This window comes from Parasteatoda tepidariorum, chromosome 1 (assembly GCF_043381705.1).
Source record: "Parasteatoda tepidariorum isolate YZ-2023 chromosome 1, CAS_Ptep_4.0, whole genome shotgun sequence".
NCBI lineage: Eukaryota > Metazoa > Arthropoda > Arachnida > Araneae > Theridiidae > Parasteatoda > Parasteatoda tepidariorum.
The window spans coordinates 104,060,974-104,078,333 of record NC_092204.1 but is presented as its reverse complement, the minus strand read 5'-3'; the positions used below and the strand labels follow the sequence as shown (position 1 = coordinate 104,078,333).

The 17,360-nt window shown below is 28.7% G+C and overlaps 1 protein-coding gene across 3 annotated transcripts in view; it reads right to left on the bottom strand.

Moving 5' to 3' along the window:
- Positions 1–99: 99 nt before the first annotated feature.
- Positions 100–17,360, bottom strand: part of LOC107454877 (LIM domain kinase 1) — a 29,963-nt gene continuing 12,702 nt past the window's right edge. For 2 of the 3 annotated variants that reach the window (XM_043052981.2, XM_016072210.3), the window contains exons 8-13: positions 15,672–15,819; positions 12,995–13,273; positions 10,398–10,463; positions 7,828–8,040; positions 6,070–6,224; positions 100–2,125 (exon numbers count right to left, since the gene is read on the bottom strand). In XM_043052981.2, coding sequence (XP_042908915.1) covers positions 1,876–2,125; positions 6,070–6,224; positions 7,828–8,040; positions 10,398–10,463; positions 12,995–13,273; positions 15,672–15,819 — 1,111 coding nt within the window. In that variant the 3' untranslated portion in view covers positions 100–1,875. Of the gene's footprint in view, positions 2,126–3,628; positions 4,685–6,069; positions 6,225–7,827; positions 8,041–10,397; positions 10,464–12,994; positions 13,274–15,671; positions 15,820–17,360 lie in introns of those variants that run through there. The other variant, XM_043052983.2, reaches the window with a different exon arrangement.

Here is a 17,360-nt window from a genome sequence, read left to right as displayed (position 1 = left end):
ACATACAGTTAACTGTCACCATCTACTTTTTCTAAAATCTTCAATTCAACCAGGCATATATTGCAAACTTTCTTTGAAAATTTACAAAGCATGCAAAGCTTGGTTCAGCTTTAAAACAGATTTCATAAATTTTAGAGAATTTAATGATACAAGAAATTACAATAAATATATATATATATACTTCCAAGCAAGTAGTGCACTTGTTCTTGTAAAGCATGCCCACTGAAATTTTCCAATAACCTGACATACGCTATCACACTTCATTTGGTTAATTGCAGCTGAATATAGTGCTAAATGTTTCAATCTCTAATTTTAAAAAAGGAATGATCATTAGGAAGATTTACTCTACTAACAGTAAGGGAAAAAATAAATAAGAATATATAAATAAAAACAAATAATACGAACAATCTAACACTCTAAAATAAGGAAGTCAGCCATAAGAACGGGAAAGTATGATGTAAACTTTTGAGATGCATACTTAAGTCTGTGAGAGTCAAAATACATAGTCAAATTTGTATGAAACTTTCCAAGCCATAGTTTTCTATTGATTACTAATACATAAAAATCAGTTTGCTTCACATGATGAAAATAGGTTCCACCCCCCACCCCCCAAGTAAATTCAGTGTCAGCAGTCAAATGGCATATGTATCTAATTTTTTAATCTAAGCTAAATTAAAATTTTATTGATAAAACAATTGTTTTAATTATTATTTTATATAATACTTGATCATTTAAATTTCATAAAACCCCTTTAAATCAAGGATCTAAAAACTTATTAGCCTAAGGATAATACAAACTCTTCCACTAAGCCCTAACTAGCACAGGCATAATTTTGGGGAGGTCATCTCCCCAAAGCTTTAGAAATTTAAGGAAAACTGCTCTTATTTCCCAGTTTTAATCTATAAGAAACATTTTACAAATCATTTTATTTCTCCTGCCATTTGAGACATTTTGTGTATTCTCACTCAATTACCTATTATCTAGATCAGTGGTCCTCAAATTTTTTTCGGTTACAGAACCCTAAATGATCGAGTGTCTTTTAGCGGAACCCCCATTTTAAAAATCAATGTTGTTTTTTTAAAAAAAGAACTTAATAAATGGTTCTCAGAGAAAAATAATTCCTTATTCTTGAATTTAGTTATTCTATTTTAAATTGATGATAAATACTGATACAATTGTGATGTAAATGAATATTTTTTCCATAATTCCTTTTTTATTCCTATTACATTATATGTACTGTAATTGGAAAGCATATATATTTATTTAAATTTTGCTATTTATTTTTTCATCGGCAATTTATTTAAATAGTTTCATAAAATTAACCGAAGTATAAAATAAATAACAGATTATTGGTTGGAATTATAATTGGTTAAAAAAAAAAAATCATGAAATCCTAGGAATTTTTCCACGGAACCCTTAGGTTCCTCAGAACACCTTTTGGGAACCACTGATCTAGCTCATAATACCACTGAACTGTATATATTAAATAAGCGCAAATTTTAGTTTCAGAAACAGAGACTAAATTAGGGATCTCTGCCATTATAGGATGTCACTTATGTTTTCCTGATAAATTTCATATCCAATTAAAATATTGAATTTCTTGAAACTTAATAAAGACCAGTTAGGCCTGCTACTGCAGGCTGAATATGTGATGATAGGAGACTGGTTTGAGCTTGCTGGCTTTAATTTGGTGAAATCTGCTTTATTATCAACAATCAATGCTTCTTTGGTTTAAATAAGGAAAGAAAAAAAAACACCAAGAGAATACATTTTTAACAAAATTGTAAAGAAATAAAACTAATTCTAGTTTAGAGAATATAAAGAAATACAGTGAGTATCTTAGAAGAAGGAAAATACTTAAGTCACTATTGATTCTTACAACTCTATAATACCGGCAGAGGAATCAATGGAAAGTCTGCAAGTCCCAGTCTCGCTGAAAGTTCTTAGAAGAGGAAAAGGAGGAGGAGAAAAATAATCTCCTTCAGGACTAGAATCTTCTTCTTGTGCCTCAGTCTGAGAGTTATAATTATTTATGGAATTGGCTAATTCTTTAGATAGTTCATGGTTTACTGCTAAGTGAAGAGACATGGTTTCCAACCATTCCTTTATAATATTAAACGAAGGCCTAGAAAAATGCATTCAAGAGTTAATAAATCTACACTCTCACCAATTTTGTGATTTGCAACTTACAAGGTTTTCCAAAATTCACAAAACAAATTCAGATGGGGGAGATGAAAGACATTAAAAGGATGAACATGAGATGGCAAACTACCTTAAGAAGGTGGAAACTCATGCTAGTGTCAAGGCCAAGCTGGATAACAATGAAAAATGCTATAAACTTGTAAACAACAAAAAGATTTATGTGATTAATTATTACAAAAGTTGTTTGAAGTGCACCCACTAATTGCACAGTATACAAGGATGTAAAAATAATTCCCGGATTCTCTTGAAAAGATGCACAATGTCCTGCTGAGGTCCGCTGAAGAAACGACAATCTATACAATGAAATCCTCCAGTATATCTACAGGAGTCACAAAAACTACTGATTTAAGGTGATCCAATAGGAAAAAGTGACCTATGATTGACATTCGGCAATAGTTAAGGCCAAAGAATGGGTCCCACACGTCCAATACACTCGGGATCTCAGCATGTTTTGAAACTTCATATTCATGTTTTCATTCTCTGAATGTCTTCCACTGATTTAGTAAAGGGAATTTTGGAACAACCTGTATACTTTTGCTAAAGCAATTTCTATGAATGTAACAAATATTTAATGCACAATTTAAAAAATGTAACATAAATATATGATAAAATACAGCGGTATAAACCTTCATGTTAGCTATTAGAAAAATTTTATCAAAATTAGGCTGCAACATTTGTAAATGTATATAATTAACCCCAATTGACATCAAACATTTTGAAAACATGATAAGCAATTATAATTTTTATAATGGATTTTAAAAGTAGAAAAATATTTAGAAAGATTAACAAACCAAAAATATTTATTAAAACTAAAACCAAACAAAAATAAATTACAGTAGGGTAAACTTCCTATTTACCTAAAAGGAAAATGTATAAACATTTCACAAGAGGATTTAAAAAAATATGCATGCAATAAACTGTAAATTCCACCAAATGTCAAACAGATTAAACACTTACATTTTTTATAATAGCTTATAAAATGAATAAATAATTAGAATAATTAACAAAAACTAATAATGATTAAAGATAAAAACATAAATGAAAAAACTACATTTATTAAGCAGACTAAAACCAAAAAAGGAGAGACATTTCACAGACAACTTTTAGTGGTGATCCTGCAACCTACACTTTCATTTCAGTACAGGCAAAAACCTTTTCAGTCTACTTGTAACTTTGAAAATTTTATTTCATTTTCTTCTTTTGTTCATAGTAGACAGTTTTTTTGATTAGAGAATAATTTTACACACCCCATTTAAGATATGGCACAGAGTTCAGCTTAAAACTCTTAACTAGCCCAAAAATGGTCAAAATTTGAATGGATAATATGATCCTTATGGCAATAAATTCCGTTTGTAGCCATCAGAACATTAATGCTTATATTGTCAGCCGCCAGAGAGCTTTAGTTAAAATTCAGACAATTAAGCTAGTTGGGCAGTGCGAAAATATTTATTAATGATAAATTCCCAGTTACTATAAATTTTGTATATAGTAGCTGTGATGGCTCAGGGGATAGAGCGTACCCCTTCCAACGAGGTGAACTGGGTTCGATCCCAGCAATGGCTTGTCGATACGAATCCGCATCCAGATTGCACCAACCACAGTGCTGACGTGAAATATCCTCAGTGGTAGAACGGTCATGGGTTAGAGTCCCCTTGTCGTCAGGCTAACTGTGGGAGGTTCTCATGGTCTTCCTCTCCATGTAACACAAATGCGGGTTAGTTCCATCAAAAAGTCCTCCAGGAGAGCAAATTTCTCCCAATACTTGATCCAGAAGTTCACTTGTCTTCCAGATTGGGTTCAAAATTACAAGGCTACGGAGTTGAACATTAGTAGTCGTAAATGTAGTTGTCAGCTGTTCAATGACGGTAATAAAATTAGTATTTGCTTGTATAAAATTAGTATTGAAGCTTGTGCTGTTATCAGGCAAAGTTTCAGGTGCAGTTTGTGCATTCTACTAAGTTAAAATTTTGATTGAGGACAAATTCTACTTGGTGATAAAATGACAAGCAATCACTAAGCGGACAAAACAAAACACTCAAGATGGAAGTTTGAGCACTCTAGCTAGTCTTTTTAGCTAAACGCTTCGAAATACAAAATTCAAGTTCCAAGCCTCACAAATGCGAAAGAGAGAAAATAAAAACTCAATAAATTACAAAACAAAATCATTGAGCATGCAATGACATAATATGGTTTAAATAATCTTGTTAAAAAGGAATACATGCCAAAATTATTATTATTTCATTCTATTTTAAGGATAAAATCTATAACTGAAAATGAAGAAGATATTTGTAGGATTAACATTAAAATGATTAAGGTTTTACACTTCTAAATACTCAGGAATGATATCTGTAACTTGCCACAAATTTTATTTAAATAGCTAAATAAAAGGCTAAAATTCTACAGATCCTGAATACTGCATGCTGATATAAAATAACACACACATGCTCTTACCATTTGAATTATAAATTCAACTTTCTGACAGCTAAAAATATAAAAAGGTCTTTTTAAGAATTGAAGAAATTAATATTAATTAAAAAGGCACATATACCAGAATTTAAATGAAAATAAAAATAGCTAATAAATTGTGATACCCGGAGAAATAAAGTGAAGAAATTTAGAGCTAGTTTTATATTTTAAAAAAAAATCAAAAATCTTTTCACATTACAAAATTTCTGAGTTCAAGGTAGAATTTTGAAAAATGTTTGGTTAGGAGGGAAAAAAATGAGAAAGTTTAGAAGAAGAAATGGAGATGTGAAAAAGAATAAAATATGAGGTGTTAAATAAATGTGTACAATAAGTTTTTAACTGAATGCTAAAATTTCACAACTATTGATGCATTTCTTTTATTTATTTTTTATCAAAAAGCTATTTAAGATAGTATGAAACTTGACAAATCGATAAATGAGAAATGAAATTACTCCTTCTGCACAGAATAAAGGATTGAAAGAATATTTTATAGTTATTATCCTTATTTATTTTTAAAAATTCATTTCATTTTATACGTTTTTAATTTGCTGGTAAAGTTTGCTTGATCATTTAAAAGAGTTTTGAAAGAAAAAAGAAAAACTGAAATTTATTGGTGACAGCAAAATAAATAAATCAAAAAGTAACAGATTAGAACTCAATATTTATAAGAAAAAATATGTTTTGACTAGCTATTTCTTAAAACTCTTGCGTCTAAATCCTTGGTCTTTAAATTTCAAATAAAAAAAATTTTTGATCATAAGAATAGAATTCCTTAAATTGTGCTTGAAATTATTCTTTTCAAACACGTATATGGACATTTATTATAGACATTTGTATATTAAAATTAAATAAACTCATAGAGAATAATATTTATATGACAAAAACAGTTTTCTAAGTTTGCATACATCTTCAAATATGAAATACTAAACTATACTCTAATATAACTAATACTATAATACAAATATTTCCATTTTTTTAAAAAACTTGCTTAAGAAAAAAAAAATTTTGTCTATAAATTTCTTTAGCAAATAAATTTTTTAACCATAAAACAAAATTAAAGTTTAAATGTAAAATTATTCGTAGAAAACTAAGAATTTTTATTAAATTTTTTAAAGAAAAAATTATTAAAAAAAACTGAGTTACTTCAATTTACAAAAGTAAAAAAATTTTTGTAAAACTACCAAAGAAAATCATAAATTGAAGTATTTCAATAGAAGGATGAATTTTTTTTTTCAAAATGTACAACAGCCATTAATGTAAAAAAAAAAAAAAAAGTATTTTGGTCAAAATATTTCATTTTGCGTCTCACTATTAAATTCTAGTTTTAAAATTAATTTAAAAGGCATGTTTTAAAAAAATGACAACCAATGCAAATTATTACTTTCAGAATCACAAGTATACCTTTTTTCAGGAGAAATATCACAACATTTAAATGCTATTTCAGAATAAAGCTCAGGACAACCATCACAAAACTTTTCTTTAAAAGCTGCAACATTAAGTCCAAAATCTGAACTTCTAGGCAAGATATCAGGATCAGCAGGAATTCTACCAATTATCTACAAAAAAATTAATTAATTAATTTTTTACATGGAAATGGAGGATAATCAAGGTTTGAGCATGAGCACTTAAAATATTAATATTACTAAACTAAACTCAGTGGCGCAACAGCCCATAAAGGGCCATGGACTACTGTGCCCATCTCAGTTTTCTTGACCTTTATGCTCTGGGGTGCAAGAGCAGATATTCCGGTTGGATGGTCAGCTTAACGCAAAACCCTCAATGTTTAGTTCCCATACATGCTTCATACTAATTTTATCGACCCACTGAAGGAATGAAAGGCTGAGTCAACCTTGCCTGGCCCGAGGATCCAACCAAATACATGCGGCACACGACCACTCAGTCACAGAGCATTAAAATTACCACCTAATATACTATAATAGGTAACAACTTTTAAAATGTTCACATTTCTAACTTGTTAAAAATTTTGAAAATCAATCAAACACAAGGGAACAAATTGATTGCTGCATTTATACAAATAATTGATCTTGCCTATAAAGAAGTGGAATTTTCAATCTGGAATTAGTTTTTCTCTAAAAGATATAGAATTTTTTTACTTTTAGTCTATTTTTTGTCGAAATGTACAAGCCTAAAATCATTTTAAGGTAACAAGGGAACCCATAATTGTTGTGACAGAGTTAGGGCACATAATCAGGATTAAAACTGCATAGATATCTATACCCGGAAATGTCACCTTACACTAGGTGAGCTTCCCGATTATGACTTGTTCAGAAGCACATGAAGGAAAACACCCCTAGTGGCCTATGACAGCATTTGCAGCATAGGTTCCAATGAAACTTTAATCCTGAGGATGTGCCCAATCTTCCCTAGAAATTTGTCACAACATTCAAGCGATTCCCTGTTAGATATAACGTTTTAAACTTGTACAAAAAATAGATTAAAAATGTCACTAAAAGACAGTAGCTTTGAGAGAGAAATCAATTGCAAATTTCAAATTAGCAATGTGAATGAATCTAAGATTTGCTAATAAAAAAAAAATTCATGTAACAAAAACAAAAAATTGTTCCTCAGCGTAATTAATGAATTAATTTGAATCTGAAGGGTGAGGACAATTTTACATTATATAATTGTATTGCCTCACATTTAATCAGATACATTCAATTGCTTTTTCTTTAAATTAGATTATTCTCAAATCATAAGCATCGGGTTTACTTTTAGTCAGATATAGTCATAAATTATTGTACTTGAATATGAAATAAAATGACTAAGCCCAATCTTCTGTAAATATTTGTTCAATATCAGAATAAAATAAGCATGTGAATGCTTGGCAAAGGATAACTAAAACTAAACAATATTAAGCATGGCTATATATATATAAAAACTCACCTTTTGTCAGTAGAGTCCTATAATTAATAAAGGATAGCATGAAAAATTAAAATGGGCATTTTAAATTAATGAAACATTGGAAATGAATTAGAAACACATTACACTCGCATAAACAAAAACTAAATCTGAAACTTCAAAAAATGTAAGGTTTAAATTGCTCAGCAATTCTGTTTAATTTAATTTATACAAGTTGTCATATATATTCCTCGGCGTATTGCACATTAGTTGATTAATTCACACTTAAAACTGTCTCACCTCACACAAAATGATACCAAAAGAAAATATGTCAACACGCTCATCATATTTTTTATGTGACATCATTTCAGGCGCCATCCAATAAGGATTTCCAACAACGGTATATCTTTTCTTTCTTTCAGGGCGACGATTTCCCGTGCTCGATTTTCGACTTAATTGCTTATCGAGCATAACACGCGCCAGTCCAAAATCAGCAACTACAACACTTTTATCCTAAAAAGGATGAAATAAAAATAAACATCATAAAGTAAATCAATACAGCTTAGTTTTATTAACATAATCATTATAACATAACATGATTTGGGTAAATGATATTTGGGGGAATCAAAAAACTTAATACAAAAATTTATATATTTCAATTTAGAATTTGATTATCTTATTGTTTCATCTTTAGACAAACTATCTTACTTTCTCTTAAAAAATATTCCAAAATGCATGTTTATAATTTTATTGCAACCTTCATTTCTGTGTACTTTTAGCACTTAATAATCATTTACTGGTAAATTAATAATAATAATATCAGTATAAACTTATAATGGCTGCATGCAAAATTTATTTTTGCATATTGTTATAAACAAAACAATGTAAACAATTAAGTGACTTTTAATCTTAAAAGTCTCGTTTATTTTTTTAAATGTGATAACAATTAATAAAAAAAATAGAATTTTGCTTATAATTCTGGGAAAAACATATTATGAATAAAATATAATATGAACAAAGAAAATATATTCTAAAAAAGTACTTTAAAAAAAAAACAATGTAATGACATAAGAGATGTACCAGGTCTAAAAATATTGCTGAATCTGGAGCCCTGGTGAAAATTAAGTTTTTTACTCAGCCAATTACAGGTATGCAGTAAAATTTTGGTTAATTACCTGGTCAGTTATTATAACATTCATGTAAAAAAATATTAAAGTCGTATAATTTTCTAGCTAACAAATATTTTACAAGACATAGTTCTAATGAGGCTCATTGCACATCTATATAAATAAAACCACAAGTTTTTTTTTTTTTCCAAAGATAAATTTAAAAAAAAAAAAATTCTAAAAGAAATTAGGAATAAGTGTTCACATGCGTAAAATGATTAACGTAAAATTTTGATATGCAAACATCTGTTAATAGTAGATTTTATAACAAATTTTTCATTTGATCTACTTAATTTTCAATAGCATTTACTTGTGTAGATACTGTTTAACCTAGGATATTTTTTAATTATTTTAAAGACAATACGGTATATTAATGAAAAATGTTTTAACTATGAAGACTTGATTTTTAATCATCCGAACTATAAATGCAATTGATGAGCAATGAGATTTATCTTAGTACAATCTCTTAAAACTTTTGATACATGCAAAACTTCATCTTATCACCAATGATGAAATGAAGATTAATAAAGCGACTTTGGTGCCCTCAATGTTACAATACTGTCCCTGTATCTTGTTAATTTTTAACTCCCAAAAGGTAAAATAACTACTACTAGATCAAGCAACAAATAAGAGACAAATTTGCTTTCATGAAAAACTTTTTCTGTCAACCTAATGCATATTTGCGTTACACAGATAAAAATAAAAACACAGAAACCTCCCATGGTTAGCTGGATAGTAAGATAACTTTAACGAGGCTGTTTGGAAATTGATTTTATTGAGCTAGCTGTTAAAAAACATGCTTTCTAGTAAAAATTTGGCTTCAACAACCGTTGGCCAATTTTTTAATACATGCTCCTCTTAAAAATAAAAAAATAAATATAAAAAACGCAATCACCTTTTGCAGAAAATATAATAATATATTTTTCAAAAAGAATTTCTAGTTGACTTAAGTAAAAATAAAGATTTTTTTTAAAAAATTGCTTTTATTTACATAGAAAATTAAGGGTTAAAAGTAGTATTACCATAAGAATAAGTAATGTGTCATTTGTACGAAAATACTTACGTTCTGTACTAAATTTCTAGAAAATGGCTAAGCCTCCAAATCCAAATAATGAAAATAGTATTTACTCATTTTCTAAATGCAAATTCATTAGGTGAGTAATATACATATATCACTCTTTTATACAGTTATCTTTGAGTTTTGATACTTTTATTATTTTTAAATAAATACATGTAATTTTCTACTTTAAATTTTGTAATTATATGCGCATCATATTAACTTAGTTAAAATAGTTTTCAGCATTAGAGTTCTGTATTTGCATACTTTTTTCTAAACGGACACCTCTCTTTAATGAACATATTTCTCTATCCTAAAGGTGTTCACTTTACCAAGCTTCTCAGATTAAAAATTCTTTACGAGAGGAAATATCTCTAGCCAAAACGAAATATTTGAGTTAGATGATTAAACTAATAGAATACATAGATTTCAAAAACTAAATTCATTTTCATGAACAATTTTAAAGCTACTAAAAATCGAAATCTGATTCAACCGAACCTAAATAAATGTTAAAAGTCTTCAGAGTAAAAAAATCAGGTTGGTGTATCTGGTAGTAAAATTCTTTTGCTGTGACTCAGTAATAACCAGCTAATGAAAATCTGTCTTAATTGAAATATTTAAAATTATAATCAAAAAGATGTTCATACCTCTCTCACTAAGCAATTGTTAGAATTCAAATCCCTGTGAATGATATTTTTTGAATGCAAATAAGCCTGAAAAAAATCATTAAGAAAAATTAGTAACCAAAAATTATAACAAAAAGAAATATTCTCTAGACTCTGCTTTGAACATTTTAAAATCTTTAGAAATAAAATTTTTATACAGTAGTAAAATTTCTATACTATGTTGCAATTAACAGAAAAGAAGAATTTTTTTTTTTTTTTTTTGAAAATTTATACATCCTTTAGCTGTAGATCAAGTTGCACAAAACAGACAATTTTTTTGTTCTAGTATTTAAACATTTATTCATTTCAAAGATCAATAGTTTCGTTTTACTTATAAAACATCAGCATCGCAAAGGCAAAAGCAATAACTACACTGAATGATTAGTAATATACCAAGTCAAGTGAAAGAAAGAAAACTTCTAAACAATTTGGAACTTTGAAAAAAGAACTCACAAAGTGTTTATAATAGTAATAAAATTCAACTCTCTAGTTCCATTTCAGCAGGCAATAGATCAGTCATACTGGGGGGGNGGGGGGGGGGGGGGTTTACCGCAAGTTTAACAATTGACAATTCTCAAACTAAAGATTGAATCTTTATTTTTTTTTATTCCATAGTAATTTTTAGAATAAAAAAAAAAGCTTGTGTCAAGTTCAGAAACAAAAATGGCTCTTTCAGCTTGTGAAATTAAAACTCTGTAGTTCCATCTCTGTGGCTTCTAGAGCGGCCTGCATGATATTATTTCCTACACATTTAACAGTTATAATTCTTAAATTATTTATTGCATGCTTAATATTTCATTGGATTGTACTCCCTGTACATCTTTCTATACAACTTTGCAATTTCAAGTTTCTAAGTTTTATTAGTTTTTGTACAACGAAGCAAAATGTAACGTCAAATTGAACAACCATAACTGCAGCAACGATTTATGAGAATATTTTATTTAATATTTAAAGTGGTAGTAAATTTTATGATTTAACATTTCATTATTAATTTAATAAATTTAATTCGGGATGAATTTTTCCACCGCTACATTCAAACTTAAACATTTATGTAAAACCTATTACTTGTGCAGAGAAATCTTCAAGTGTGGTCAAAATTAAATAAATTAATCTAAGCTTAAATTGTTATTTTGCTACCATCTTAAATAATCTGGGAAGCTAGAACTTTCGGGTTAGCAAATAAGAAAGATAAATCTAAATAATTTGTTCTCCTGATTAAATTCTTTATAATTACTAATAATGTTTCATTCCAAAAGTTTGTTGTATTTTTTAAACAAGATTTTAAACTGTATTCATCATCAACAACACTGACACGACAGCACTTTGTGGCCCTGGGTCTTTAGAAACTTTTCCCAATATATTTAAACTGCATCAATGCAAATTATTTATTGTGTTGGGGGATTATACATCATAGTATAATATTCTTTATCAACAGAGTTTTAGATTTTTTTTTCTCTACAAAATGGCTTATTAGATGAAATGTTCTACTAACAGAATGATTTCTATGAAACGACCTGTCAATGCAATAATTGATGCTGAAATGAATACTACTATAGTTTAGGATAATAAAAAAAAGAGCAGATGTTGATCCATTAACCGGTCTCAGTTAAATGCTCAACTAACTATCAGTTTATTAAAAAAAATATTAAATTAAAACACAATTTTCATTCATAAACTTATTTCAGTATCCACTCATATTGGATACAATATTCGTTGATTCTAATTCACTGACAATTCTGAATAATTCACTGTCTTTTTACCCTTGTTCTTTTCTTCCTTCATTCACACTTGCTACATCAAGAATCTTTTAAAATAGTTATTGCAATTGTCTTTGAATGAAGAAATGCCAGTGACATAATGTGTAACCTAAGAAACACTAAAATAATTTCAAAATTACACATGACCCTATGAATGAAATGAACCTGTCGGAGAAATTACTATTTGACGGAATTACCAAATTGATCAATAATTAATTATTTGTCAATGAAGTGGCGTTAGCAAATTAATTGTAGCGAAAAAGTAAGGCGACTTTTACATTTTCGTCCTCCCTATGAAAACGGGCATGATAAAAAATAAATAAAAAATTTCTCAATGAGACCAGACTTTTTTTACCAACATAACATGGGAGAGAGGGAAACAGATTTCTCCTTGTTTCTATAATAGCTTGCATCCTTTCACTCTAGTAACTAATAATTAACTAATACTCGCACTAGTAACACACTAATGCAGTTGCTTAATTATGGTATTGTATAACAGATAACTATAATACAATAAAATATGCACTATGATAAAGTTTAATGATGAGTAAATATACTTAGGGAAATATTGCACAAAATTTTCCAGAAAAATATATAGTGAAGAAACTTGGTATATTTTAGATTTTTAAAAAAAAAAAAATAATGATAATAATGTGGGAGGGGGGGGGACTTTTAAAAAGTTGAAGTTAAAGTGAATTTAATTTCATAACTTTAGATAAAAAGGAAATAATTTCTCAAATTGTAATAATAATAGAAAAATATTGCTTAATAAAACACATATAAAAGAAATGCTAGTTTTATAACAGACAAATGTAAATTTACCATTCCAGAAGCTATATCTTTAGAAAAATTAACTCGCTGCAACCAAGATATATCCACTGACTTATCATGAATGAAGTCTTGCAGTGTGCCCCCTGATAAGAATTCAGTCAGTAAATGCAGCTTTTGATCTTTGTAGAGCACACCAACAAACCGCAAAACATTTCGATGCTCCAAAGAGCGCAGGACAGCAATTTCTTTGACAAAGTTCTGTTGAGCCTCCTCATCCAGTCTATAAAGTTCTTTCATCACCATTTTCTGCCCTGTGTGCCTGTGAGTGACCTGAAATAGAAAGTAATATAATATTTTAAATACAGTAGAGTCCCGATTATCTGAGTTTCCGCTTTAACCGAGATATCAAATACTTCAAGGATTGTTCTTTTTTGTTGTTCTAGTTAATTTTTTATTTTTAAAACTACCATCGAAAAAAAATTCTGAATTTTATCTTCCAAACACTCAGGAAAACAAGTTGACAGACAACACGAGATAACCGATGAAATGATCTTTAATATCGTCAATAATGAAAATGAATCTAGCGAAAATAATGAAGACAGTGACAATGAAAATCAAAGCATATAAAAAAACTCTCCTACAGATGAACTATAAGCTATCGAAAGTGCTATTGAATATATAGAACAACAAAAAGAGGAGAAACTGGCCTTCCTGTTATCCCCAAACTAATGGTGAAATATTGCTTTTTATTAAACCAGTAGACCAGGAGAAACTGGCAAAATCCAATAATCTACTGGAAAATACAGAAGAGTTGGCAGCTATGGCTATATGGATCTTCTTTTCAAGGTTGGTAATAAATAAAAATTTTATTTATCAAAAACTTGTGCAACCCTTAATAATGTAGTTCCAATTATAGGTAAATTACATTGAAAATTACTATAAAATTATATTTCAACCATTTTTCATTCGGTATATATTTAAAAAAACACATAAAAAATATCCTTCATTAACCAGGAACTAAATACAGTGAAACCTCCGTTAAGCGGACATTCATGGGACCAAAAAATTTGTCCGTTTATGAGAGTTATCCGTTTACGGGAAGGGTACCCTAATAACGAAATTTAACACCGTAAATTGTTTTTAGAATATTCTCAAAAACGTAGAAACAATTAAATAATATCTACAAGGATACTGTAAATATCTACAAGAATATTTATTTAAACATTAAGAAAGATAAAAAGGAATATATAAAGAAGTTGGATATAAATACATAATTCTGGATGTAGCTACAGATAAATAAATATAATTTTCCTATTAGCATAGATACTCAAGTTAGACATATGATACCAAATAGGAGCGTACTGTCCTCAGTCCGTTTCAATTATTAGGTTCACATCCCCTTACACCTACTTATCATTTGATAGGGAACATGGTTAATACCTTCTTGGAAAATAAACCTCCCATGATTCACAGAAAAAAAAGTAATGCATACCTGTAAGTCATGAGGACCTATGGAGATGATTATTCACAATTGATCAGCTATCAAGTGTCTGAATAAATGTTTCATTTATATAAACACCTCAAAGATTATACTTCTGTTCTCTTTTTTTTACCCCAGTTGTGTTAAATACAGTCTTCAAATTGATAAGAAAATTAAAGAAATTTTCAATGGGGAAGAAGCATTGAGAGAAGTCATTTCAACTTGAGGGGTCTCATAACCTGTGTGGTCCAGATGAAAAGATCAAAAGATGCCGATGTCAGAATTATTTCAGGAGTGCAGTACCATTTTCTCTCCTTTCTTTACAAAGATAAGGCAAGGTGACAGGAGAAAGATTGATTTTTCGGTGGTGAAATAGCTTAACAATATTTTTAGTTATGGATAAGGCAAAAAGTTTTATTTACATGCTTTAAAAATGGTGAAAAGTTGAATTTTTTTAGCTTGCAATTTATTTAGAAAAAATAGTGTCCGGTTTGTAGAGATTAAAAACGTTTCAGGACCAAAATGACTGTCCGCGTCCAGTCACGGGAGTGTCCGCTTTGCGGAGAATGTACGTAATGGTTTATTCATAGAAGATTCCCGGGGAATTAAAAATATGTCCGTATTGAGAGGCATCCGTTTTGCAGGAGTGTCCATAACAGGAGGTTTCGCTGTATATCTAATTAGAATTTCAAATAAATCAAATGAATAATAAAGTTACATTGTCCTCCATCATTATCTGTCTCCATGGCTTAAAATCTCACATAGATCATTCTAAATTTCTTTTATACAATTTTTAGATATAGTGTAAAATGGGTAGAAAATGCAAATATAAACGCAAATGCTAATATTAATATAAATATGAGTAAAAAATTTACTTAGAACTTCTTGTAAAATATTAATTCAACGATCTTATATTGTTTTACACAAATGCCATGATACTTGGAGGGGTATTAAATCCTGTTTTTACAAGGAACTGTCTGAGTAACAAATAAAATGTGTGAAAGGTACCTGAAATAAGTTGGATAAAAGATTGTTTTTGTCAGGTATAGACTATGTGGAGACCCAGAAACTCAATAAATATCTAATTAGTAAGTAAACTGTATCAAAAAAATAATTATAACAACCATACAACTTTTATTATTCCTAGTTTTAAAACTCAACTCTTTAAGAATGAATTTTACAAAATATTTTTAATTTGCAAAGTGCAATAAATAATTTTTGCAAAATTGTTTTAAAATTTTTACTCACAAGAAAAGCTTGACCAAAGAAACCCCTTCCCAGCAATTTTCCTAAAACAAGATCAGAAGGTCGAAATATCTGTTGATTCTTTGTTTGTACTCTAAATGAACGAGTTCTTGCAAAATCATATTGCTGTCCCCTTGACGATTTAAAATCTCTGTAAGATGGAAAATAAAAATCATCATTAAAATATCATTGCAAAATGATGAATGTCTTATTATTAATGCATAAATAATGATGGTATTTTTAATTAAATTCTAAAATAGGAGGAAAAAAAGATTTAAGAAAAATATTTCCATCATTGAAGTTAAAAAATGTCACTACAAAATCATTTTGAAAAGAAAATTTTATACATCTTTTTTGTTAAATAAAATTATATTATATTAATATTAAATTGAATTAAACTGAGATGTACAGAATAAATATTTCAGAAAAGTAACCATATCTATAATATCTCCATCTTCTCTGTACTGAAAAGGTTTTCACACATATTTGTACAAAAAATTTCATTTGTATTAATATCACAATATTGCCTAAAACACAATAGAAAAATTATATTTTTTGGACAATAATTTTTGAAAGGTTTCCATAATATATATGTATATATACAGTGAAACCTCGATTAAGCGGACACTCTCGGGACCGAAAAAAACGGTCTGTTTACGGGAAGGGTACACTTATGAAGTTTAACACCGTAAATTATTTTTAGAATATTTTCAATGATATAGAAATAATTAAATAATATACAATGACTATCCACAGGGATATTTATTTAAACTTTAAAAAATATTTTTATCTATACAAAAAGAATAAATGAAAAAAGTTTGATATAAATACACAATTCTAGATTATAGCTACAGATAAATGAATATAATTTTCATATTAACACAGATATTCAAGTTAGTCATATGATACCGAATAGGAGCTTTTAGTATTCAGTAAGTTTAAATTACTCTATTATTTTAATTACTACCCTAACACCTACCCATCACTTGATAGGAAACATGGGTAATACCTCCTTGAAAGTAAACTTCCCATGATTTACAGAAAAAAAAAAGAAATGAATACATGTACAGCAGGAGGAGCTGTTGAGTTAATATATTCACAATTAATCATCTATCAAGTGTCTGAATAAATGTTTCATTTATATGAACACCTCAAAGATTATATTTCCGTTCTCTTTTTTTTTTTTACCCCAGCTTTGTTAAATAGTCTTCGAATTGATAAGAAAATAAAAGAAATTCGCAGTGCATTGAGAGTAAGCATTGAAAGCATTTAAGATGTCATTTCAGCTTGTTGGGTTTCATAACCTGTGTTGTCCAGATAAAAAGATGATGTCTAAATGATCATTTGCTCTTCTTTTTTTGCAAACATAAGGCAAGGTTACAGGAGAAAGATTGATTCTTTAGTAATAAAATAGCTTGACAATATTTTTAGTTATGGATAAGGCAAGAAAAATTTACATGCTTTAAAAATAGCAAAAAGTTGCGTATTTTTTTCTTGAAGCAGAAAAAATCTTTTTTCAAATTTAGAAAAAATAGTGTCCGGTTTGACGGGATAGAAAATAATGTTTCATCGTAAACATGACTGTCCGCGTCCGGTTACAGGAGTGTCCATAACAGGAGGTTTCACTGTATATATATGTATGTATGTATGTATGTATGTATATATATATATATATATATATATATATATATA